Below are 26853 nucleotides of genomic sequence, written 5' to 3'. Positions count from 1 at the left end.
TCACCAGTAAACTTGACAAAAGCAGAAACTACATTATTTGACACCCCAGACCCTAGTTAAATACCCCAATTTCCATCCTGCAGCCTCTACCTATTCCTGCACAGTACATAAAGGCTATAAATATCTTGACGTGCTAAGCGATCCCAGCTTTCCTTGTCAGTATGCACACCAAATTTGTCAGTAGCAAAGTTCTTGAAAATGAAAGAAAAGTCTTACACAATTACACAACATCTATCCTCAAGCATTCGATAGTCCATTATTACAAATATTCATATGCCTGACCTAGAATACCATCTCCATATAACTGGACCAAGTACATCAAGAAACAGTAATTTAATAAACAGAACTCTTAACATTTGCTGCTTCATTAATTCATTAATTAGCACATTCCAGGGCACACCAATGTAACTTACTTGTTCTCCACAAATATACTTCCTATTAATCTTAGGGCTTCAGTCCTCTTTTCTAGTATATTTACAAACTTTTCTTTCTAAATTTCTTCCTTCCACTTCTACTGCTCACATCTGACAATAACCACCACTTCCTAAGATGCTGATAACAGTGCCATTACCTTTCAAAGACCCGCCTTCACCTTAAACTGTACATAGAGATCTCCAGTACACTTGCACCAGCTATATACAGCTCACTTCCATCTATTTTATCCAATGGCCCCAATTTATCATTTTTTGAAATGTCACCAAAAGCACACTTTGTCTGTTATGCCACTGCTTCTCCAAACCACATCTGCACCTTACTCGCTAGTATCAGTCCTCGTATAATACCACAAATTTATTTATGAATGGACTAAAACCACCAATGTGCATTCACATATAAAACTGAATCCTGCTTTATGTATGCAAGTTGTCATCTTTATATAATCTATATAGATATTTAATTTATTTCCAAATTCCTCTTCTTCTCTGTTTGCAAAATTTGGTGGAGCATCTATAATTCACATTTTTTATAACTGTATATGCCAACTGTACTATTTTTTCACTGGCTATATATGACAGTTTTACTAAAAATGCCATCATCAATACTCCATGTATTAAATGCCTTAAGATATATGCCTTCTGCTTGATGTTTGAAAAGGATAATTTCACCAGCCCACCTACCCAAATAAACAATGTATACATAAGATAAATAAGTAAATAAATAAAGTACAGGTACACTGTACCTGTATAATAGATAAACAAATAAAGAAAATACAGGTACACTGTACTTAGCTGGTCAGTCTGAAGAGAACTTTTCCTGGATAAGAACAATGTCTTCGTATTGAATGTTTCTGTGGTTTTAATTTCTCCAAGTCTTTTGGGTTTTTATTATCATAAAGGGAATGGACCCCATTCCTAAATGAAAGTATGATTAAAGTTCATGAAATTAGTATTGTTTTAATCATTGATCTTAGCCAGAAGTGCTCTTCGCAGAACATGTGCCCAGTAAGGAAGACAACTCAATTCCTGTGGAGTTACATGTATCAGTAACATATGTAAGAATGATTGTAAACTCTTTTTTATAAGACCATTGCTCCTACTACTATTGGAACTATCTGGATATCCTTCCACATTGCCCTTCTCTCTGCCTGAAAATCCTGCTATTTTATGACTTTGTGTGTCTCTGTATGTAGGATCAATGCTACTTTTGTCTTCTTTTCATGGACTACTATATCAGGTTTTCCTACACCTGTTTTTTGAACTCTTGCCAATGGGTGATCCCATGTAATATAAACTTTATCATTTTCTATAATACTCTGTGGCTCAAATTTCCAGTGTTTTTCATCTACTTCAGTATTATAATGTTTCCACAATCCCCAGTGTAACCGTTTTGCCACATTATTATTATGTCTTTAAGTATACAGTCCTTCTGCCATTAATATATCACAACCAGCAACAAGATGTGCAACTGTTTCCAATTCTGTTTTGCAAAACCTAGATTTGTCTGTTTCTCCCGTATGTTCAATGGACTTTGTAGACCAACATGTATGTAGTCCACTATCTTGGGCCGCCAATATTAACCTTTCATCTTTTGGTTTAAATTCACCTCTCCTTAACCATTCCTGCATTTGATCCTGATCAACATGAGGTTGTTCCAATAGTTTTCTGTACTTACAACTATATTTATGCATTTTTCACATGTCTTGGCTTCTCATCTGATCCTTCACCTTATATTCTTTCTTTTATTTTGCCACATTCAGTTGTTGCCTAATTTGTATCTACTTCTGGTTTGATTTCCATTCCCACCTGATACTGATATTCTTCTGCTCAACTAAGCAGAGAAGTCATCTTAGACTTATTCTCCTCATATTTTAAAATGTCTAAAACTTTCACGACACATGGGTCTTGTGAGGTCAGCAAATATGTAATCAGTCCTACAATTGCATATCTATACATGTAATCAGTTTCATCCCATTTCGTATCCTGTACATTTGAACTTCCTTATTCTTTCATTTACTTCTTTTTATTTAGTATCTTTGCTATGTTCCACAGGCTCTCCACAGATATTTCTCTAAAATGTATCAATTTCTTCTTTTTTGGTGGTGTGTCAGGTCCTTTTGCCTTGTTTCCCAGTTCTCTAAAAAACTTTTTGGGGTCATTATTAAATTGCTTATTTTGTACTTTTCCTTTATATTTGTCTGCATATCTTCTAAGTTTTTCTGACTATGCTGATATTTTTAGTTTATTATTTGCGATAGTGCACGATAGACCTTGATCAGTTCTGATACTGTGCATTGCTTTTATCAAGTCTATCTTTCTGAGTATTTTTGTTGATCTGTTCCCTATTCTATACTCTTCAAACAGTGACACCTCTTAATTGCTGTATAATTTTCTCTGTTGGATACTTCCATGATGGCATTTGATTTCTCCCTTTCCTTTCCCTTATTGCCATGTGTTTTGTTTTTGTGGTAAGACTTTATCTGTTATTAATTTAGCTGCACAGTAATATATCCTATTTACTTCTGTTATGTCGAATTAATCTCTAAGAACTTTCCTAATTAATGTGTTCATTTGTTTTATTAAACTTCTAACTTTTTGGGTTTCATTGACTTTCTCAATGTTTGTCCATCTCTATTAAATCAAGCAATCCTTCTCTTAGGTCATTTTCTTCTAAATTGAGGGCACATTCTTTGTTCTTCATATCCCACAGATATTCTATAGAAACTTCCAGAGCATCTTCCTGTGCTGCATTCTCTTCACTTTCATCCTGAGTCAGCTATTGCTCTTTCATATGGAAACTCACTGACCTATCATTCCACAACATTGACTGTATCACAGTTGCCACAGTTTCATATTTGTTTGTAGAGATATGGTTTATGGAGAAAGACAAGCTGCATATATGTTGATATTCTTTGTGAGAGTTGCTTGAAGTCCTAAGTAATTGGTGATGAAGGCTAGTAAAGTGAGGAGAAATAGTAAAATCATCTAAGTTAGGGGCATCTTATTTAACTTAGGTTTTAGCTTTATTGTAAATTAACATTAGAAAAATGTTAGGAGGGTACTGGGTTGGTTGTAGAGATGTAATGTGATAGTTATAGGGGACAAGGAATAGGACAGTTTGAGAAAGAGAGTCTTGGGTGGTAAACTAGAGTGGGTGTTACTGTTGGGAGTAATTTTATTGATTGTTATTCATCTGGAGAGAACCAATGGTACTGGTTTGAGGGATATGTGGGTGGTGCTATGGAAGTATAAATGTAGAGTAAGAGGGTGTGTGTGGGAATTGGGGGTAGGGTAGGGGACCCTGAACATTAGCAAGGGGGAATGAAGTGGGTTGAAAACTTGGCAAGAAGCCAGAAGAAAACAATCCGTGACTAAACTTAAATGGCCACAAATCTGCTGGGAGAGAAAAGTAAAAAGAACAATGCAATTTAAAATGCCTTTGTGCCAGTAGGTGAAAGTTTTGATTTTGCTGCTCTAGGACACATTTTTAGTAGTAGAGTTGGTCCAATTTCACCTTGACCTAACTAATGGTGATTTATAACAGTGAAAAATTGCACTACACTGTTTGAACAACTGTGTAATGGTAAAGTGATTTCTATGGACTTTGAAATGCATGGTCCAAAGGCTACCCACCCCCACTGATCAGCAAATTAATGAGAAAAAGTAAGCCAGAATGCAGTACTGCAGCTCTGGAAAAATATGGCTCAGAACTGAAAGTGGTTACACAAGCATCTGGGGTAAAGCATAAATAAACTTAAGGAAGGGAGACAGTGGACAGCTAAAAGCAATCAATGGAGCACAGTTAAAGGAGAAAAGTACCAATGGGACTGCTGTGGTGTAAGAAAATTGAGATATTATAGTGGACAAAGTTCTTTGTTTTAGGCTGCCATAATATTTATAATTTACATAAAAATATAGCCCACAGACTGGGGTTAACTGCAGACTTCACTGTTACATACATATCAGTTTGCTTGCTGGGACACCTCTATAGAAAAATAAAAACTTACTAAAGAGACAGTTGAGTGCACTGAGTCAATGGTCCCTGTGCACAAATACTAGCTCAGAGCTGAAAGTGGTTTAATAACTATCTAGGGCAAGGAGAAATACAGGAAGGAAGACTAAGGGTGACTTCCTTGAAGGCATGCAGTTTCACTGAAGAAAGGCAGGAGGATATAAATAATGGGAATAGCAAGTCTAGAAGTGAAGAAATTATAAGAAAAGGAAATAGTTTGAGTAAGAGCAGTACGAGTAAGTGTTATTGTCTGTTAAGAAATAGATAGTGAAAACTGACCAGCAGGATATCAGTGGAAAGGGGCTTACAGACTGCAAGGCTATTGCTTGCAAACTAGGACACTCAAGCAACTGTCTTCAGACTAGTCACTATGCAGGCTAAAATACACACAGAAAAGACTGGATGCCCCTTAAACTTATTTAAAACACAAAGGCAGAGGCAGTATAAAGTTTGTCCAAAATAAATGGTGGGTAGTTTGAGTGGACTCAGACTGCCTTTTGGATGAACCTGCTGTGGGTATGCTTTAGCGATGTTTCCGGTGAATGTGGAAAAAAAATTAGATGTAGTCAAGATTCACTAGAAAAATGATTAAATTACTATGGGATGAACGATATGCAACAGAAAACTGACACCAGTAAATGCATTAAAATTGAGTGGTTTCTTAATAAATATAGAAATTAATTTCTGCAATACAGTTGCTGTGATGGGGCCACTTGGCTTACCACCTTAAACAACACATCCTGAGAAGGAAACAAACAGTACTATTTTGTTAACTCCCTAAACAATTAAGGACATTAATCTTTCAAAAAGCAGCTTTTTAGCAGCAAAACAACAAAGGAACACTGAAAAATTAAGGCTTATGCAGGAAAAACTTTGTAAAAATAGCTCTAAACCTCACAAGCACTTTAAATTGAAGAGAAGTTGTAAGAAGCACTTACTTTAAACCCAATTCAAGTATTTTAACTTGCATTCCAAAAAGCTCTTTTTGGCAATGAAAGAGCTTGATAGTGCTATCATATCTCTACAGTTTGGATTACTTTTCTAACTTATTTAACACCAGCTGCAAAGAGTTATGCTAATATAATAAGTATTCAGTCCTGAAACACTGTGGAATTCTGAAGACAAATATTGGGCACCATTACAAAAATTACTGATACAAATCAACTAAAGTGCAAACAATGGTTGCAAGTCATACTTAGAAGATATAGTTCCAGGTAGAAATTAGGTTCAGCAACAATGTCTGCAAAGCACCAGTTAGATAAAAAAAATCAGTTGGTAAAGTAAGTATAACATATAATTGGAATCATTTACATAACATTGCAATCATTTACATCAATCCCCTGCATGAGTTGATAAAGGCACTGACCGAACTCCTTTAGTTTAATGAGTTAATAAGGGGAGCTATGCAATGAAGCGGATCAAGTACATAGATTTATAGGTAAATACTAGGCTAGCTGACCATGAATGCCATCTGAAGCTTAGCCAGTTTCCATTTTTGTGCTCAAATTAACCTATCCCATTTGGTTAAAGATTGACCTTACCCATCCCATGATTGATAATTATATATTACCCCTAATGAGAATAACTGGGATCATACTATAGATAATTTGAGGGACCCAAGAAACATTTATAAGAGCTGCTTCTGTCCATTAGTAGTACAGGGGGCAGTCCTAAGAGAAAAAAATGATGTTTCTCAACCATAGATCCAAGTTGTGCTTGAATATAGACAAGGATGAACTTTGTGTTATGAGGATGGGGAGTCTATTCCAGAGTAGGGGGTATCCTCTGTGAGATACACCTGTCTCTCCAAACTGTTCCATTGATGTTCCAGAAGAGGTTTAGATCTCTAGACCAAATATTTCTGATGCCATTTGACTTGCTGATGTGCAGTAAATCCATCAGTACTGGGTCAGAGGATGCCTTGTATGCCAGACACAAGTCATCTCTTACATGTCTGTAGGATGCAGAGTACAGTGACAGGGCTTTGTGATGGTCTATGTAGGACCTATTGTTTAGGTCTTGTGTCCTTTTAATAAGGTATCACTGTGGGCATTCCACTTGTTGCATGCATCTGGAGAGATACATGCCAAATACATTAAATGACTGGCCTAATGTGGGCTGAGTAAAGGGGGACAACAACATCCCTAGATCTAGACACAGTCCCTTTATTTATAAGCTGTGCAGTATGGAAGGACTGACTTACAACAGTAGACACATGTTGGTCAAATGTTAGGTCACTGCCCACATAAGTTTCCAAATCCTGAACAACTGGGTCAGCTCAGCTCACAGAGGCATGTTGTTAATGTTGTAGTTCACTGGGCTAGACAACTTCCAAAAGGATTCAGTAATGCATTTATTGGCATTTAGTTTCAGTCCATGATGTTGGCACCAGTTATTTATCCTGCAGGATGGCTAAGTCACTTGGGTTTCAATGACTGCTCCTAGCTTTCGGTCATCTGCAAACTAGTCAGCCACAACCCTTTGGTACTGGCTTTTACTTCAGAAAAATAGATGCCAAACAGGAGAGGTCCCAGCACAGAACCCTTGGGCACTCCACTAGAAACTGGTCTCTTTTTGGAGGCAACTTCCCCATTTTGATTTTCTGTGTCCTATCTGTGAGCCAGCTGGCACACCACAGGGTGGCATAGGGGTTTATTCTCAGTTTATTTAGCTTTAATAATATGCCTGAGTGAGGACCTGTGTCAAAAGCTTTGGCTAGGTCAAGGTATGCAGTGTATACCATTTTGCTTTCATTCAATGCTTTGGTCACCCTTTCAAAATACCCAGTAGGATGAGTAAGCATGACCAGTCCTTGAAAAATCCAAGCTGAGACAGGTCCATTGTTTGGAGGTTCAGTATGTCCTGATTGATTAGTTCCAAAATAAGTCTTCCCATGGCTTTGCATATCAGGCTGGTCAGACATATGGGTCTATAATTGCCTGGGGCATGTTAGATCAAGAAACAAATTCCATCCTATAAACCATGCAATAAAGCCCCTTGTAAAAGCCTCCAATGCATCATCTTAATTTCACACTGTAGTGTTCTTAAGTCACAGTCAAATATTTATACAACTCCAACTTTTAAGTGGCTTGAAACATATCCAGATAAACAGGAATGTCAAGCCACATTTCCATATTTAGTCAATAACCCAGCACTCCTCAGATAGTAATCATAAATGGCAGCATCTCAAAATAAGAATGCAGTAAATCCTGTTTTACTACCAGAACCTGGTTCAAAAGTTCTTAGGACAGCAAATTAGCACAACTCAGGCCATATCTGTTTATGACTCACTTGTCTTGTGCACCTGAGTTTCCTACAGAAAACAAAAGATACGAACCAACCAGACAATGTTAATCTCAAGTCAGCCATGTGGCAAAGCATAACCAAACCAAACTTAGTGGCAAAAGTTTAGTCTCTGTTTGAAGTATTTTATCTCCAGAGAAAGAAAGAAAGAAAGTGTAACACGCTTGTTTCAGAATCTCAGATTGTATATAATAGATTGTATATAGAATAATTTGTTTTGCTTCAGTCAAGCGACATTACCATTGCTATTAAGACTTCCCAGATTGCATCCAATGGAAACCATAACGAGGATTAAAATCCCTGAGCAAAATGGCAAATCAGTTCAGAAGTGCACAACAACCTTGGGAATGAACCAGGAATCTAAATCCCCGCAGAGCTCATTCACCTTTGACACGTAAGGCTAGTCCTATGCGATAGTGTGGAATTAACCCTAAATCAGTCACTGCAGGCCAGACTTCTAACACATACTCATCACCCAGTAACAAAATGACATCTTTGGCAGTCCTGCATTTAATTTGTTTTGTGTGCATTAGTATGCTGTTTATGACATTTAACATCAGCACCTACTGAGGTAAGTTTTAAGTCTGTAAGTTTTCCTGGAATAGATAACCAACTCAGTGTGTTAACAGTAGCATACCACTTTCATGTTTCAGACCAAGAACTGTGCCAAACATTCTTTATATGACTGTACATTTTAGTAACATCAAATAAAGACAGAATGTCTAAAGTACCAAAACATAAATAATTCAGACATTATTATACAAGTGCCAGTTAAGACATTTCTGTCAAAAATTTCTGGCGTCAATAAGAAAAGTACATTTGTAATCCAAGAATTGTTTCTGACTCTTCACCACATAGATTGAAAGAGGCTGTAATAACCATCCATAGCTGGAGACAGTAGGTCACAATGGTGGGTTTATGGAATCATTATGATGGAGGTGATGTGCTTAATTTAACAAAGACAGAACAAGGTAATTGGATTATTAAGATGAATGCTGCTAATTTACAAGTAATGAATGATTTATGTAGTCTGAAATCTCTGTTGAAACTGAAAGCATTGAAACATTGATTCTGCTATAATTTTTTAAAGACGGTCACATGAAGTATTAAAATGCTCTACACAATAGCAGTTTCTTTAAATTTGGTTTGAAAAAGTATCATGTGCATGAAAGCATGTGTGGTGTTTTGGTGTTGTAATACCAAAAAAAAGTCTTTGACATGGTCAAAGATCAAACAAATCCCACTTTCTTGTGGGATTTGTGTAATCTGAGAGCGAGAACAGGAACTTATCATCGAACACCAGACTTTTCTTATCTCTAACAATGCCTATCTCTGTAGCCTTGAATCTCAGTAGAGCTATTATAGAACAGGATTCCTTTCTTTTAGTAAAGTAATGAATGGTTTATGGGATGTGCGTGTGTATATACATATATGGGGATCCCCTTCAGAGGCTTGAAGTTTCAAAACTTTGAACTTCAAATGGCCAAGACCAGAAGTTCAAAGTTATAAAACTTCAAACATTTTGAATGGAGATTGCAGTACAGTACAGAACAGAATATTTAATGTTTTCCTCACTGTAGTGTGATCTCAGAGTTGGTATATTTATTTAGCAGGAGGTGTGGGGGTGCAGGGGGCTTGCCTGCAAAATAAAAAAAAAAAATATATATATATATATATATATATATTTATATATATATATATATATTTTTTTTTTATTTTGTTTTTGAAGTTTCAAAACTTTGATCTTCTGGTCTCGTCCATTTGAAGTTCGAAGTTTTGAAATTTTGAGAGGGATATATATATATATATATATATATATATATATATATATATATATATGTGTATATATATATATATATATATATATATATATAGTTAAATTGATCAAATAAAATGTATGTCAACATGCAAAATGTTGAAACAAATCAATCAAAATTATGCATGTCGATATGCTACTAGAATTAATCTCAGCTCATGCAAAACTGTAACAAAAAAAAAAAACTCAAAGAAAGCATTGTTTTTTTCAGGGATACAACTCCCACACTCCCTGCTAATTATATACTCTAAGTTTAATATCATGCAGTCTCCAGGGAAAAGGGTATAGAATTTTGATCTCGCACGCCTGACGGACATCTATTTAATTAATCAAATTGTGTCAGTTAAGCAGATGTCAACCCTCACAGCAAGAGGTTCTCCCGTTCGATTCTCGGCTAGAGCACCTTCTGTGTGGAGTCTGCATGTCTTCCCCATGGTCTAGTGGCATTTAAAGACATGCAGGTAGGTGCGTGCATGAATAGGTGTGCCTTCTTTGAAGGTTGGGTGTCAGGCTGGCAACACGGCACTGTAAAAAGTCCACTGCCAATCATTAGCGGACCAGAGTTCTGCTATGGCAACCCCTAACCGGGAAAAGCTGAAAGACATTACTCTATATATATATATATATATATATATATATGTATACACAGTTACATACTTATATAAAATGAGTGTGTCATTTACTATCACAGTCTTGAAATGCATAATCCCAGGACCATGATATTGAACATTAAAATAATGAAGCCCACAATATCGAACTCCTGTACCTGCCCCCTTGCAGAACCCATGTAGTACTCATTCCTATGTCAGTACCCCTGAAAAATCCATGTTAGTACTCATTCTTGGTTTTGCATTTGTTGGCGGATTCGATATTCAAGACGAATAGACATTATGGTCCACAGTGTTTTGAACTTAAATATTATAGTCCTGGGACTGTGCATTTCAATATTGACGGCTTTGCCATACAAACATTTATGGAATTTTTGGATTTCAAAAATTATGGCTAATATTTCTTGCCCAGTTGTTCATGCTTTTTCTCAGTTGGTATTAGTATGTGGCACATTAAAGAAAGTGGTTTCTTATTAGCAGCAGGCATTTTATGTCAAAATATGTCTCTTGATCTATAAGATACAGTATCACAGGAGAGAATCATTTGTCATCATAGTGATGAACAATGTGTCAGCAGAGTGTAGCAAAGATTTCCACTTGTGAAATGTCATTTCCTGTTGATTTCACCATGTACATTCTAGTTCTTTGTGTAGGGGTTAACGTTATCCATTTTCAGCCCTTGTATCCCACACAAAAGGAAATGCTTTGTCTGCACTATCTGCACTGCCTTCTTCAATAAAAGTATTCTGTATCAGTTAAGTAATAAAGTTTCCTTCAGCTCTGTACACTCAGTTCTATGACGAGCATTATATTTCTCTTGACTGAATTTAAAGACAGTAGCCATGTCATATTCTCCAAGGTGTCTGCAACATGCAGTTTTCTCTTGGAGCTATGGTGCCGTCATCTTAAGGTTTTGCAAGCCTCACTGCAGGTTACAACTGTTATACAATACTGAATATTATTTTATGTCCCCAAATTGCTTTTGCTCCTTTACTAATGCAGTAATTATGCATATTTAGATGATCAGACTGATTGTTGTACATGTGGTTATACTTATCTAATATGGCAGGAAAGTATATTGTGCCAATCTGCACTGGAGTCACATTTCCCAGTAATCTGATATTCCATGCACGTTTTATGTGTTTACATATTGTGATTAGATGATGTCTGTAATTCATTAAGCAGACCTACAGTTAAAATCTATTTTATTTTGGTTTAAAGGATGTGAACTTGGTAATGGTTACAAGCTCACTCTAGTTCATCTTGGTCATTTATGTTTTTTTTTAATTAGCTGTGACTTGCTGTTTTGTTACTCTCACTTTTCCAGGAATAATGTGTTTTATCACTCTGAAAAAGGTGCCAGTTGGCTAATGAGATACCATGATTCAGGAAGGGAGATAGCCATGGGGAATTAAAATCATAACATGACCACTCTGCAACAAATTAATGCAGCAAATGTAGCTTGACGTGGCCTAACAAGGTTTAGGTATGCATAAGTGCTGTGATAATACAGAAATGCCTATGGGGGGCTGTATAATGAAGTCCCACATTCGTGAAAATGACAGTTAAATGAGCAAGTGAATGGAACAAGCTATGCATGATCACAGGACCAAAGTACATTGAAATTCTGGTAAAGTACCTGATACTATGCACAAAGTATCAAATAGTTAAATAAATGCAAAAAAAACAGTAGCTTGCAAATGTAGTTCCCTAATGTGTAAAGTACTTGGAAATCAAACAAATACAATCCCAAACTAAAAAGCACACACTAAAACATCCAAATATGGTAGAATTTGTTTTATTTTTGGTCCTTAGCTTATTCATTTATTTGGCATTTGTCAAATGGGAAAGTCTGACTGGGCCAGAAGAAGTCTATTTTCACCGAAGACCTAGGGAGAAAAGCTCTACAATCACAATATTTCAAAAATTAAGTACAGATATTTTCAATCACAAAGTATCATGTTACATTACAAAACAGCAAGTACAAATACTTTAAATCACAATATCTCATGTTACAGTACAAAACATGAGTGAAAAAAATTTGTAATGAGAAAAACATGCAACATATGTTTCATAGTAGAGTGCAATTAAAAACAATAACATGAGTTGAAGAGAATATGTGAGGAACAATTCAGTAGTTATATTATTTGTTACATAGATTAGTATATGGTAAATGACACCTAAGAAGTCTATTAAGATATTTAGAGATATCGGAGATTACATGATTAGAGACAGTGAGGTAAAATCGTCTCGCAGATAAACTAGCTTCACCACAAGACTTTCATCAGTATCTAGTCTGTTCAGGCCAAAAAGACTGCCTTATATTACCTCCCAATGATGATATCATTAAACAGTAACAAGTATATGCAAAATAAAGTGCAAAGAGTATAAATAAATATCAAAATACAGACATCACTTCATAAATGCTACATAAATAGATGAAAACAAATATAACAAATGATGTTATGAATCTAAAAACATAATCTTAGAAACATTCCCTTGTTTTTCCTTTTTATCCAAAATCTCTTAACCTAATTTATATGGACCCTTTATAGATATTCTTTTAGGTTTGTAGGGAGAAGAAGCAGATATAGATGTTCTGACTCATATCATAAATAAGCTGTTGCAGGTCTGGCCTTAGCAAATCTGGGACCCTATATGGGACTTGTTTAGGGAGCCTTCACACCATGATCATACCTTTCAACTTTTTTTGGTCAAGAATTCTGGACAAAGCCCTAAAATCAGAGAAGTTTTATACATTACTGTAATTCACTTAAAAAGTTAATAGAATATCATGTTTACTGCAACATGCATTTTTTGAGCAGTATGAAATAAAGTCTGGTATTATAGTGTTGATTCAAAGATGGGGACAGTTTGCAAGATTCTGGACATTTGAGAGGGATCATGGTCAAAGGTAGCCATAATGGGCCAGCCCCCCCCCCTCCCCAGTATCCCATTGCTTGTCTGTATCTCCCTGATTATCACAGAACACTGATCAAGCTTGTCACCTGGCATACTATTTTTTTTCTTTACTTTTAATAATGATCATAGAGAGATACATTTAATTTTAAAAAATGTTTTGAAAATTTTACAGAAAAAAACACTGACAGTCATTGCCAAACAAAACACTCTCACACTGAAAACAAACTTAGCATGCGAAACAGTAAACTTCCCATCACCTGAAACTCTAACTGAAAATACATCTGGCAACCCATTACACAAAAAGAGACATGTTGTTTTTTATAGTGAAATAACAAATAGTGAAACATTAATTAGCAGCTATGTAAAGGATGCAGGAATTGAAAAGGTAAATGTGTAATGCATTTGCTAACAGTTAGAGACAGCCCAGTGGACACAAGCATTCTTTTCAAGAGCAGCCTAGAAGCACTGCCTGGTTAAGTGACGTGGTCAGAGTTACACAGAAGAAAAATGAAGGCTAAGGGAATCAAACCCTGCACTACAGGAAGCAGTTCATTAAGAGCTCATATTCTTACTCATCTGCACTAAGTATCAGAAAAACTAATGTAGCCTAAACACAATGCATTTCACGCCTCCATGTCTACAAAACACACAGTAAATTAAATATATATTTCTAGTTAAAATTTTAACTTTAACTCAGATTTCATGCTATCCAGTTTAATCACAGCCAACAATAAGCAAATAGTCAGTAGTGAACAAAACCAGGAAACAGATGATCATATCCAAAGAAATCAAATATTTGCTTTATACCGTAACTACTTTTGGATGTAGGAACCAAATATTTATATACACACACATACCAATTAAAGCCCCTTGTATGGCTGTATATACATCAGATGCTTGCTTATGATCAAATGAGTGCACAAATACATAAATAATAACCTAAACATTCTCTTAGCAGCAAGCTGAAATGTAACATATAGTGAAGCTCTTTGCACCCCCCACTGTGAGAGACACCCAAAATCTTGAACAGATTTTAAATACTGGTCCTGTATACTCAGACGATTGCTAGTATAGTATAGTATAGTAGGTTTTGTTTTAGCAAACATTTCTGATGAGGTATGAAGTCAGAAACTGCAATGTTTGACATTATTTAGTGGCTACAGTCCTCAACACTTTAACAGAAAACAACAAATTTGACAAGTAACAGGCCACAAATATGAGGGGAAAAATCCATTGTACATCCCCTCTGCCCTCTCAACTTAGCTCAGGAATCACAGACCAAAAACAAAATCAGGGATATATTTCATTATTTTCTTATATTCTTGAATAACAAGCTTTGCACTAACAAGAAATTTGTAAAGGATACAAAGTCTGAAAGTCACATGATTTACATTAATTAATGACTGCAATCCACAACAGCTTGCAAGAAAGCCTTTACATACACACACACACACACACACACACACACACACACACACACACACACACACCTCTGTCTGCAGAAATTTCTGGAAAATTAAAAGATGGATACCAGCTTCCTAAAAGTCTCTGCTTTGCAATGGCTTCCCCATCTACAGATCTGAACGCTGCACTGTACTTTCTGTGAAAAGACTGCACTCTTAGATCATCCAGCTTAGTCGTGTTTAAGGTTGAACAAGACTGCTTTTTATCTGGCTGGGATCTCTCTCATTGTTAGAGTTCATGTGGCTAGAAAGTCTCTCCCCCATTGGCTGAGCTCCCGGAAATGTGGGTAAGAAATGTCACTGTAGTATGCTTTTGCAGTCTTTCATTTGTGGAAGGGTGGGAGATATTTTTATTTTTATCTTGAAAGTGAAGACCTTTTAAGCTGTGATTCTGGCAAGTGCAGGGACCTATTTCATCTAATTGGCCCAATCGGCTTAAGACTGAGCTGTTGCTGTTCCTCTATAAATTCCATAAATATTTATGGAATATATACATATAGAAAAGGAAAGGTGGATGATTTATTTAGCTACATGCACATGTCCAGCATTCTACGCAGGGAAAACGTCTAGAAGCCTTAAAACAAGAATCTCTGAACATCTTAGCAACAATAGATGTAACAAACAATTTCACTTGTTACATGTGTCTAAGCACCCAATGGCTTATTTTAGGTTAACAGGGATAGCTACAATATCCAATAAAGGTCCAAATAAATTGGGTGGGCAACAGATTTTGGACACACACACACATATATGGATACCTAACCCCTGGCAGCAGGTTAGTTTTTCATAAAGTTGTTTAGTGGTAAATGTGATTGAATGATATGAGTTTCCAAATGATGAAGTAGTTTAATTTTATATTACCAAATGTAAGATAAGTTGGAGTAGGTAGTAATGCTGAAATTTTCATTTGTAATACAATTTTTAGCAGTGAGGATATGTTTGTTTGTGTGTGTTTATGTGTGTGTGTGTGTGTGTGTGTGTGTGTGTGTGTGTGTGTGTGTGTGTGTGTGTGTGTGTATATGTATGTGTGTATATATATATATATATATATATACACACACACACACACACACACACACACACACACACACACACACACACACACATGCGTTTGTGTATATATATATATATATATATATATATATATATATATATATATATATATAAACATATATATACATATACAGTATATGTGTGTGTGTGTGTGTGTGTGTGTATATATATATATATATATATATATATATATATATATATATAAATGGGGTAGTCACTAATGTGCCTTAAACAGTGAACATTATGGAATCTGATACAGCAGTTTAATTTGTGATGCATTTCTGTGGAATTGCCAAAAGTGTCTTACCTTTAATATTATAGCAATCTGCTCCCAGACTTCAGTTGAAGGATTTGTACCCGTACTGCTGTCTATATCCAATACAACTATGGAATGTCTTGGTGCATTCTGATAAAAGACATCAAAAATCAAAATTACTTGAAATGTGGGACAGGTATTAAAATAGCCAGTTTACCAGGACCTAACTGCTTAGTGCCCATGCAAAGTAAATTAATGCATTTACTTATGTATTTATTTAGTTATCCCAAAATGGATAGAATTACTGGATTGTCACTTGTTGTTTAATAAATAAGTTAAAGATTAATAACTGTATTTGATCGACTGAGGGATAAAAGCCACAACAATGGTATAAGGAAACAAGGATTTCTTAGAAAGCTCAGTCAGTAGACTGACTAGTTTAAACATAAAACAGCAACCAATGTGGTACAGTTAACGGAATCCTGTCCTCCCCAGAAAAATTAACCTTGATAAGTGCCAATAAATTACATTTTTTATTAAAACACACACACAACTTTTAAATGCTTTCGTCCTTAGAATTCAGAAGGAATGGGACTTCATCAAAACAAACTGGCATGCAAAGAATCATCTCTTTATACAATTACATAAAGTGATACCATACAATTAATTAATAACTGACTAAATAAAATTAATAATAAACACACATTAAAAAAACATAACAAATATTTAATAAAAATTTCCATTCTGGTGTTGTCAACAGATTTAAACTGATAAAATATGCAGATTGAAAGTTCCATGAAATCTTCTAGATTTATAAGACCACAGAAGAGATCAGACAGATACGTGCACTTTTGAGACTGAATCATGAATGTGTAAAATATTACCTGATATAAAAAGGTAGTTTAAAGTTTAAGTTAATTTAAAACTGGTTTGAAACCAACAATTTAAATTGCCACATGAAGCCCATACTTTTAATCCAGCATATGAAGCTTTACCTAAATCCTAACCTGCAAATATTTAAAAAAAAAATTAAAATGTCTAGTTTGCAATCAGAATGACATTGACAAATACCTGTCTTTGTAACTCGGATAAGCTATAGCAGCTTCTCTTTCTCATTGGCTTGACTGTGCAGCCAGTGAGACAGAGAATTCCTGGAGATCAAAACAGACCAATAGCAGAAGTGCCTAGATTACAAGCAGTTCTGCTGTTGGTCTGTTTGAGCTCGAGGTAGTATCATTAAGAGGTTGGCTGAACAATTTTTAAAGCACAAGTACTAAGCGGTATGTGGATCACTATCAGTCTCACGTTGCTCAGCATAGGTGAGCCACATTTGAGGAGGATGGCAGCAAGCTACAAATACATTATGTGCAGAACAGTAATACGAAATTCTTACATATGCAGCAGCCCTGTGACCAAGACCTCTTAGCAGTGGATGGGGTGCAGAGGGAAGATCACTTTAAACATGTACTGGAAGACAGTAGAGAATACAGTCCCTCTATCAAAGTTAGCAGAATATTACTTCACAAGTAAACTCCACAGACATACTAGTGACTAGGGCAGAATATAAGGTAAAATTACAAAGACATGCATCTGGAGCATTTCTCCCCAGGCCTCCACTGAAAATTGGTTTCACTCCAAGTCGGACTTTCTCAGTAAACAAATGTTATATAAATAATAAATAAATATGGGAAGTGTTCATAACAGTGTGTTTCTAAATGGGGTTATCTTAAAAGACAGAGAAAAAAAATGTGTGCACTGTATCTAAACAGGCAATGCTGAGGCCATTAATGCATTGAAGTGCAACTTTCATAGTGCAACCAGAAAAACAATGACAGATGATACTTTGTGTACCTGATATTCTGTGACATACACCTTTAAATTTAATACATTTACTTCATGCAGTGAGATGTGCATTTTTCTCACATTTCAGAAATTCTTGGATTATATGACTGACTGGTTTGATTGAGCTTTTTATCTGTCACCAGCCCTAGCTGAGGATAGTCAACCTCAAGCAGCCCTTGAGTCTTTTGCGTTTGAGACCCATGATTTCAAATGTTCAGTGTGATGTACTCCATGCTAATAAAAAGAGTGTAAAAATAAAACTTTGACTATACGTAAAACAGTAGCATGGCATTTCATTTTACTAAATGATGCAAAAACCACTTAGTTTAATTAAAGTCATCATATTTTCCTAACCCAAACCCCACTGCTAAGTTTCCCCGAGGTAGCCAATATTTTCTCACACTTATTCATTTTGTATATGTAACACCGACACTACATCCCACTTTGTACCTGTCAGCAATGCATTAACATGCTAGTGGAAATATGTATTGCAGGAATATATAAGGATGCAATTAGAGTTAACAGACATCTCTTTTAGAATGCTACTGTTATTACAGTTTATTACCAATTCCATGCCTCCTACTTACTCCTAATAAGCATAGTTTTACAACGTTGCTGTTATATATTGTAGCTAAATGAACTGCTTTAAACTTCTACTGTGATGTTATGTCGGGTGTGATTTAAGCAATGGGCTATTTACATCTACTATATATCAGTTTATAGATTTTATGTTTAATTTAACTTTCTTTTCTGTTAAACTCTGTTGCTTTTTGAGAATAGAACTACATCCAGAAATTTATGACCAAATAACATGAGATAAAAATCAAGGTTTCTTTGCTCCACATATAGCCAAATCCCTGCCGCTCTGTGTGAAATCCCTTCCAGCATACCCCCCCCCCCAATTAACAGGAAGCAGGTCATGGTGGCACTCACTAAGGCTAAAAACACAGCCACATGGGGCCCAACAGTATCCCACGTTGCTCTCTAAATAGCCTGAACCATGACCTATCAGGACCATTTGAGTCACTTTTCATCCACAACCTCAAAACAGGCTACATACCAAGCAAATGGAGGGCTGCAGTGGTTATCCCTCTTCACAAGAGTGGACCGCCAACCAACCCCAGAAACTACAATTCCATTAGTCTAACTAGTCTAAGATACAAAGCCATGGAAATGATCAACAGAGAAATTGGCAGCCTACAAACATTGGACATGTCCAGTTTGGTTTTGTTAAAGGAAGGTCATGCCTACTTAACCTAGCAGACTTCTTTGAGAAGGTAACCAAAACAATGGATGAACGGAAAATGGTGCATACCACTTACTTAGACCTGGCTAAGATGTTTAACGCACTACTCCATTCAAGTATTGTAGACAAACTCACTGAACTAAGCATAATCCCTATGCAAATCACTGTATTGCCAGCTAGCTCACAAATAGGACACAAGAAGTTAGGAGTGATGAGACCACCTCCAACAAAAGGTGGGTCACCACAGGAGTACCACAGGGCTCCCTGCTGGACCCACTCCTGTTTGGCATCTACTTCTTGGAGGTCAGGGCTAATGTCAACAGCCTCTGGCTCACCAAGTTTGCAGAAGAGTGCAACTTGGGAGCTGCAATAAATTACCCCCATGATGATGACATCCTGCAAAAGGATCTAACACAGGCAAATGACTGATACCAAAGCCACAGTTTAAAACACAATGCAAAAACGTTCATTATAGTCCCTTCTGGGAAAATGTCTACACAAGCAAATTACTCCATTGATAAGACAACCCTAAGAGTTGACCTGCTAGTTTGAGATCTGGGAACATATGTAAACAGTAACTTGGCCTTTGACCAACACATAGCCAAGGCAGTAAGAAAATCATTCTATCACCCAGCTTGTAAGCAGGAGTATGGCTTCCAGGTCCAAGGAAGTTATAGTACCACTCCACTCATCCCTTATCAAACCCACCATTGAATACAATGTCCCCTTCAAGATGTACCTGACTAGACATGTGCAACAGGTGGAATGCCCACAGAGCCTCAACAAGAGAATCTAGGGTATTAACACAGTCATATGCAGATTGCTGTAGAGCCCTCTCTCTGTGCTCAGTCTCTTAGATGTTGTTGAGAGGCGATCTGTGTTTGGCATATAAAGCATCCTTAATTCCAGCCCTTTTACACATCTTTAAAATGCGCAGAACCAGAAAAACTGGATCCATGGATTTTAACTTTGCTTGTGACATAAATAGAACATGCTGGTAAGTCAGATATGTAACTCAAATGATACCCATGCTCTAGAATAGGTTCCCTATCCATGTGAAGAAGAGTCCATCCCTAACCATATTCAAATGCAACCTTGACCATTGGATGGGAAATTGCAAATTCATCCTTGAGCTGCCCCTAAGTCTCTTATAGACAAAGGCTAACAGTGAAACATTCCCTAAAAAACAGTGGATGGGAAATTGCATATTCATCCTGGGTTGGCCCTTATGTCTCTTATAGAGAGAGGCCAACAGTAAAACATTCCCTAACTAACATTGGATGGGTAATCATAAATTCAGCACCAAGCTGGTCCCATGTCTCTTTTAGAAAGAGGTTGAAGGTAAACATTCCCTAACTAAAATACAACAACAACATTTTAGCAACCGCCTAACTAACATACCACCCCAAATGAAGCCGTGTCAAGACTAGCCACTCTGTAAAAATTGGCTCTAGGTAATTTTGGTCATGTTGACTAATGTCCCCAAAAACTGACCTGGGCATGAGCTAGTGATAAGTGGGTTGAGGACCCAACCTACACCAGGGACACATGATTACAGTGTGAGGAGGTCTATGTGACTCTGTTGGCCACTGTGTACCTGCCATAAAGGACAGTGGCCCTGGATCAAAAAGCTACTGACCTGCCAGTGTCCGTTTGTCCAACCTGAGTTACCTGGGATAGCTCTGTTGAGCGAAAGCTGGATGTAAAAACAATCAACCTGCCAAACATGAATTAAGGATTGCCACAATGAATGTAGGATCACTGACGGGATGTAGCTTGGAAGTGGGTGACAAGATGGTACGGCAGAGGAGGAGACTGAACATCATATGTATCCAGGAGACAAAGTGGAAGGCCAGTGCAGCAAAGCCACTTGACATGGGATCCAGAGTCGACTACTCAAGGTGAGGACAGGCTAGAAACTGCATGGAAACTGTAGTGAGGGAGAGGCTTCAGAAGACAGTGAGGGATGTTATCAGAATTAGTGGTAGTATTCATAATCCCAGACGATGTCCCACAGCAGGATTGTGATACAGCAGTTCCAGACCTAAAACAGAAGGCAGGGCAACAAACATTGGTGTTGATAATGAGGGACCTTAATGCTCAAATGGGACAAACAGAGTAGGATATGAGGATTGCATGTGGGGCAACAGGAGTAAAGAAAGAGGGGCCATTCTAGGCTTCTGTCTTGCAATTAGCTTGATGGTGGCCAACAGATGTATCAGTTGACCCTCCTATCGGGCTACAAATGGGTCAGCATATTCTTGCCCTTGGAAGATGAATGGGTTTGTGGGACAGCTTGGGTAACAAATTCAGAGGTTAGGACTGGGCAAAAAAAAAAAACAGAAGGAATGAGAAGTGTCCAGTTGAGAAGGGGAAAGAGGGAAGACATTTGACAAACAGTCCTATTCCAATGGGATTATAAGAAGACAAACAGTATTAAGGCTAGACAAAATGCAGGGATCTGACACTGTCTCTCCTAGAATTACAAAGAAACAGGAAGCATCAGCTCCCCTGAAACAGCTTGTCAACTGGTCAGTCTAAAGTTGTGAGTTTCCACAGGACAGGAGGGAGACCATCGCGGTACCATTTCATAAAATGGGAGTTAGATGTGACCTCTGAAACTACCAACCTATAAGCCTAATCTTTGGAGCAGGAGAAGTCACATAGAAGATATGTAGGAAAAAGATAAAGAAGTTATGTCTTACCATAATGTTCCATCTGTGTTGTTGATCTTTGTTCAGTCATTACTGATGGGTTATCGGTTCCATCCTTGGAACCGAGTCGGCCATATATCAAGCTCGCGTCAGCCAAAAACTCTAGAGCCAAGGTCCTACCCAGAATGCTCTGCTCTCTGTTACCTCAAATCGAGTTTGCAAGTTGATAGGCAAAAGTAGAGGCTACCTCTGGTCATAACAGACCCAGAATAAAAGAGTACATGAGATCAGCCAGCAACCTCCAGAGGGGGGACGGAGGGTGGGAAGTAATAAATGAACAAAGATCAACAGCATAGATGGAATGTTATAGTAGGACACAACTTCCTTATCTGATGTTGTTAATCTTTGTTCATTCCTTACTAACGGGACAGAGTCCCCAGCTACCTGTATCCCTGGGTGGCCCTCATGGAAGGACATTCCTGAGCACCATGGAGCCAAAAGAAGCTCTACCTCTGGAGGCCAAATCCAATTTGTAATGAAGAATAAAAGTATGAAGTCTAGCCCAAGTCGCAGCTGTGCAAATATCATTGAGGGAAGCCCTAGCATGGAAAGCTGCTGAAGTTGCTACAGACCTTGTAGAATGTGCTTTCACTCTGTGAGGCAAGATGACATTGTTCTTGTTGTAGATAAAGGTAATACAATTACTCAACCACGAAGCCAATGTAACTTTTCAGACAGGATGACCTAGTCTCAGTCCAGAAAAAGCCATAAATAGTTGTTCTGATTTATGGGTAGAGTTTGTTCTGTCCAGATAAAATTGTATTTGCCTATGAACATCCAAGGAGTGCAGGCAATACTCTCCCCTGTTAGAGTGGTTAGGAAAAAATACTGGAAGGTCAATAGACTGGTTGACAGACCGCTCTGACACCACTTTTGGTAAAAAGGAAGAATTCATTTTCAGTGATGCCCTATCCTTATGGAAGATAAGATAGGGAGGTTTGATGCATAAGGCTTGAAGTTCTGACAAGTGTCTGGCCGATGTGATTGCAATTAGAAACAAAGATTTCCACGAGAGATATTTTAAATCACATGAAGACGCAGATTCAAAGAGGGGAGATATTAGGGCTTGCAGGACCAAGGCCAAATCCCAAGGTTGTACTGGTTCTCTAAAGGGAGGTCTTAGGTGAAGAACCCCCTTCAAGAAAGTTTTACAGAGTCTATGTGGCATGAGCAAAGAATCCTGAAAACCAATGAGGAAATTCAAAATGGCAGCTAAATGCACACGAATAGTAGAGGCAGACATCCCAGAGTGGAAAAGGTGTGATAAGTAATCCAAAACAATTGAAACTGGGGCTGACAAGGGGTCTGTTTATTTGCTGCCCATAGAGAAAACCTTTTCCATTTATTAAGATAGATTAGTCTGGTGGACGATTTATGAGATGCAATAAGAATATTGCGCACTGAGGATGAAAGGTTTTCCTGCCTGGCAATCATTGGAAGTGGGGAAACCAAGCTGTAAGCTTCAGGGTTGTTAAATTGGGGTGAGTCAGACCTTGCAGATGGGAGATCAACACTGGGGATGGATTGAGGATCCACAGTTGATATTGCAGGTGAGGCCAAAGGAAGGGGAACCAGACTTGTCGAGGCCAAGATGGAGCAATGAGGATCACTTTGCTTTTCAACTGCCGAGCTTTCTTCAGAATATGGGAGATGAGGGGGACAGGAGGATAAGCATAAAGTAGACCCAAGGGCCAAGTGTGGACTAGCGCATCTCTCAGTGACTGTCCCCGAAGGGGATCAGGGCAAAATAGCTACTGCACTTGAAGTTGGTTGTGGAGGCGAATAGATCGCAGCAAGGCTGGCCCCAGTGGTTGAAGATTTCTGCAGCTATCACAGGATTGAGGAACCACTCCTGAGGTTGTAGAATGCACCTGCTCAATTTGTCCACTATCACGTTGGAGCTCCCAGGAATGTGCATTGCAATCAGAAAGCAGTTGGAAGCTATCGCCCATTGCCATATTCTAAAGGCCTCGCAGCATAACTGGTAAGATCTGGTGCCCCCTTGCTTGTTGATGTACCAGACCACTGTTGTCTGATTGGATTGCAATAGTCCCTGACAGAAGGATGGAATTAAATGCTTGCAATGCTAGTAGCACCGCCCTCAGTTCCAGGACATTGATATGCAAAAGGGCCTCTGTCTCCGACCAGGTGCCTTGGAGCAAGTTTCCCTGACATAGCCTCCCCACCCCATCAAGGAGGTGTCCATGGTCACCGTGGCTTTTGGGTGATGGGTGCTGAAGGGGCGAGACCATTGTTGGGGATTTCAAGATGTCCACCAGAGTAAATCTTGCTTAAATCTCTGAGTTACATTTATCTGAAAAGACAAAGGATGTTGTAGAGGGTACCACTGAGTGAGAAGTAACCACTGAAGGAGCCTCATGTGGCTAGAGGAACAATGGTGATTGAGACTGCCATTGACCCCAAGAGTTGGAGTATAGATCGAGAAGGAGATTTGTGGTGACAGAGCAGTGGTTGAACATGTTGCCTTATTCTTTGAAGCCTGTGGTCCGGAAGAGATGCTGTGCAATTTCTTGTGTCCAACAATACCCCAATGAATTCCAAAGACTGGGCTGGGGTCTTGTTGGACTTCTCCCAGTTTATAGTAATTCCCAGTCATTGTGCTGTGAGGATAGTGTAGTGCAAGGCTTCTTCCAGTAGATGCTTGGTGGAGGTGGTGAGAAGCCAGTCGTCTAGATATGGAAACGTCTGGAATCCTTGAAGTCGCAAGTGAGCGATAACCACTGCTATGCATTTAGTGAACACTCTGGGGGCTGTAGAGAGACAGAAGGACAGTGCTTGAAATTGGTAGTGACTGGTTCCTATACGGAAGCAGAGGTATCTTCTTGAGCATTTGCCCATTTTTATGTGGTAATACACATCTTGAAGAGCTACAGAGCACATCCAATCATCTTCTTCCAGAAGAGGAAGGATAGTCTGAACCATGACCATCCAGAATTTCTCATTTTTTACAAATGTGTTCAGTGTGCTGAGATCCAGAATTGGTCTCCAGTCCCCTGTCTTTTTTGGCACTAAAGAAACTTGAGTAAAAAACGGATCCTATCTGGTCTGAGGGGACCGTTTGGATGACTCTTTTTTGTAGCAGCTTTTGGATTTCATGTGCTGCTGCTTTCTTTTGATTGGGTGGAACGTCAGGTAATACTCTGGATGAGGTTGGACAAAGATGGAAGGGATGCAATAGCCTTTGGATATTATCCGTTGTACCCAAGAGTCAGTGGTTATATTTCGCCAGGCAGTGGGGTACAAGCAAAAATGACCCCCAACCGCTTCCAGATGTGAGCGTCAGGCAATGCTTCAGGAGCGCTGATAGGGTTGGCCACAGAAAGAATCTCTGAAACTCAGGTTTCTTGAACCTCTTCTGCCCCGAAAGGAGCATCTTCCATTGGAGTTTCCCCCTCTGCCTCTAGGGGAGAACTCAGCATGTGTGTCACAGAAAGAGCCCTGTGATTTCCTGTGCCACATCTTCCTGCTCCTCTGATTTCTGGAGTAGAATCATTGAGTGGAGTGTCTGACACCAATGGCAGATAGGGTCTTGCCATCTTGTTCGCACCTTGCCAGTGTATCTTTAACTTTAGGGCCAAACAAAGAAGCAACTTCAATGGGGTCATTCATGAAGGAAGCCTTAAAGGAGTCTGCAAAGTCACAAAGGCACATCCAGGCATGTCATCTGGTGACTACCTGCACCTGCCACTCTAGCTGCTCCTTCCATAGTGTGAGAAATAAGATGCATGGAAGAATTGGAAATGGACTCTAGGGTGGCTATCTGAGAAGCTACATTGTCATGGACCTCATCAGAAACAGCTCCTGCCAAGATTTCAGAGAGTTGGTTGATAAGATCCTTCTGGAGCCTCGTAAAGTGTGCCAAATAGTTCAAAGACCTTACAGCGAAGGTCGATGAAGCAAACACATGCTTCCCTAGTCTGTCTATTACCCAAGACACCTTGTTGGGTGGATGGCCAGTTTGGCTTTCCTCTGCCAAGTCTTTCTTAGTTGCAGCCGCCACCATGGCATCTACTGGAAGTCCTCGTGACCAATTGGGATGCTCAGCTGGGTGATAAGATTTTATCCGGCCTACATAGTATCACTTCCAGGGTGTCAGAAGCCTTCCATGTGTGCTGGACGATGAGCTGGACAAGTTCATCAGCCGGCAGGGTAACCCAGGAGGTAGGGGGCTGGGCATGAAAGGCCTGCAGGAATACAGATTCCTTTGAGGAAAGATTAGAGGACTTCCAGTCACCTCTTTGTCTAAGGATCTTGAGGATGTCACCAAAGGACACCTCATCAGAGGGTGACAGTGGGGGATCCTTCCCCATCATGAAAGTCCGTATCTTCGGTCAAAGACTCCTCAGTGGAGTCCATGTGCTTCCTCTTGCACAAAGCTCTGCGGGGTACTTCCTCATTGGGAGGTTCTGGGAAAGACTGCAAAGAGGGGGTCTTCTGAGGAGGAGAAACCTGAGGCCCTTGTGCCCAGTGTCCAGCAGTTGTGGCTTGTGAGAGTTGCGACAAAGAGGGAAGAGAGGACTCTGACATGTGGGGTTTGCCAGGGGAGGCAAGCGCACTCTCCATGGCCTGGAAGGCCGGCCCACCCAAGGAGGGATGAGAGCCTGGAACTGAGCATGACAGCCTCAGAACCGGGGTCACACCCCACCCAGATGAGCCGACCCTCAGACCAGGAGTCTCAAGAGGACTGTGAAGCGTGAGAGGGGGAAGATTCCTGGAGGGTGCCATAGAAAAAAATCAGCATGGAACCAAGAATGCCCTCCCCCACAGCACAGCCACTGGCATGAGAAGAGCCCGATGCCCAGTGCACAGAGGGCCACAAGGACAACTCCAGTTCCAAAGTGAGATCCACTGTTGGGGTCGAAGGGAGGGAAGCTGCTGTTGGAATAATGGGCTTCAATACTTGGGTGAAAGTTGAAGGAGGAGTGTATGTTGGAGTTTGAGGAGATATACATTCACCTGAAAGAGGGAACATGGATTTTGACAGTTGAGAGAGACCTCTAGCCACCAGCAACTGGTCAACAAGCTGCAACACATCTTGCTCAGAGAGGCTCCTGGTCGACCTCATAGAGAAACCTGAGGGCAATTCTGGCCTTTCTAGAAAAGGACTATATTGGCTACCAATGAATGGTTCCAAGGAAGGAGAGTACTGGGTCCTTGCTAATT

At 38.9% G+C, this 26853-nt stretch overlaps 1 protein-coding gene across 1 annotated transcript in view; it reads right to left on the bottom strand.

Moving 5' to 3' along the window:
* Nucleotides 1-26853, bottom strand: part of GOT1L1 (glutamic-oxaloacetic transaminase 1 like 1) — a 334074-nt gene that overhangs the window by 184995 nt on the left and 122226 nt on the right. Inside the window, exon 5 of the mRNA XM_044083046.1 lies at nucleotides 15919-16017. Coding sequence (XP_043938981.1) covers nucleotides 15919-16017 — 99 coding nt within the window. The remainder of the gene's footprint in view (nucleotides 1-15918; nucleotides 16018-26853) is intronic.

This window comes from Protopterus annectens, chromosome 9.part0 (genome assembly GCF_019279795.1).
Source record: "Protopterus annectens isolate FY-2018-M chromosome 9.part0, PAN1.0, whole genome shotgun sequence".
NCBI lineage: Eukaryota > Metazoa > Chordata > Ceratodontiformes > Protopteridae > Protopterus > Protopterus annectens.
The sequence above is the reverse complement of the archived record's forward strand: the minus strand, read 5'-3'. Positions and strand labels throughout refer to the sequence as shown.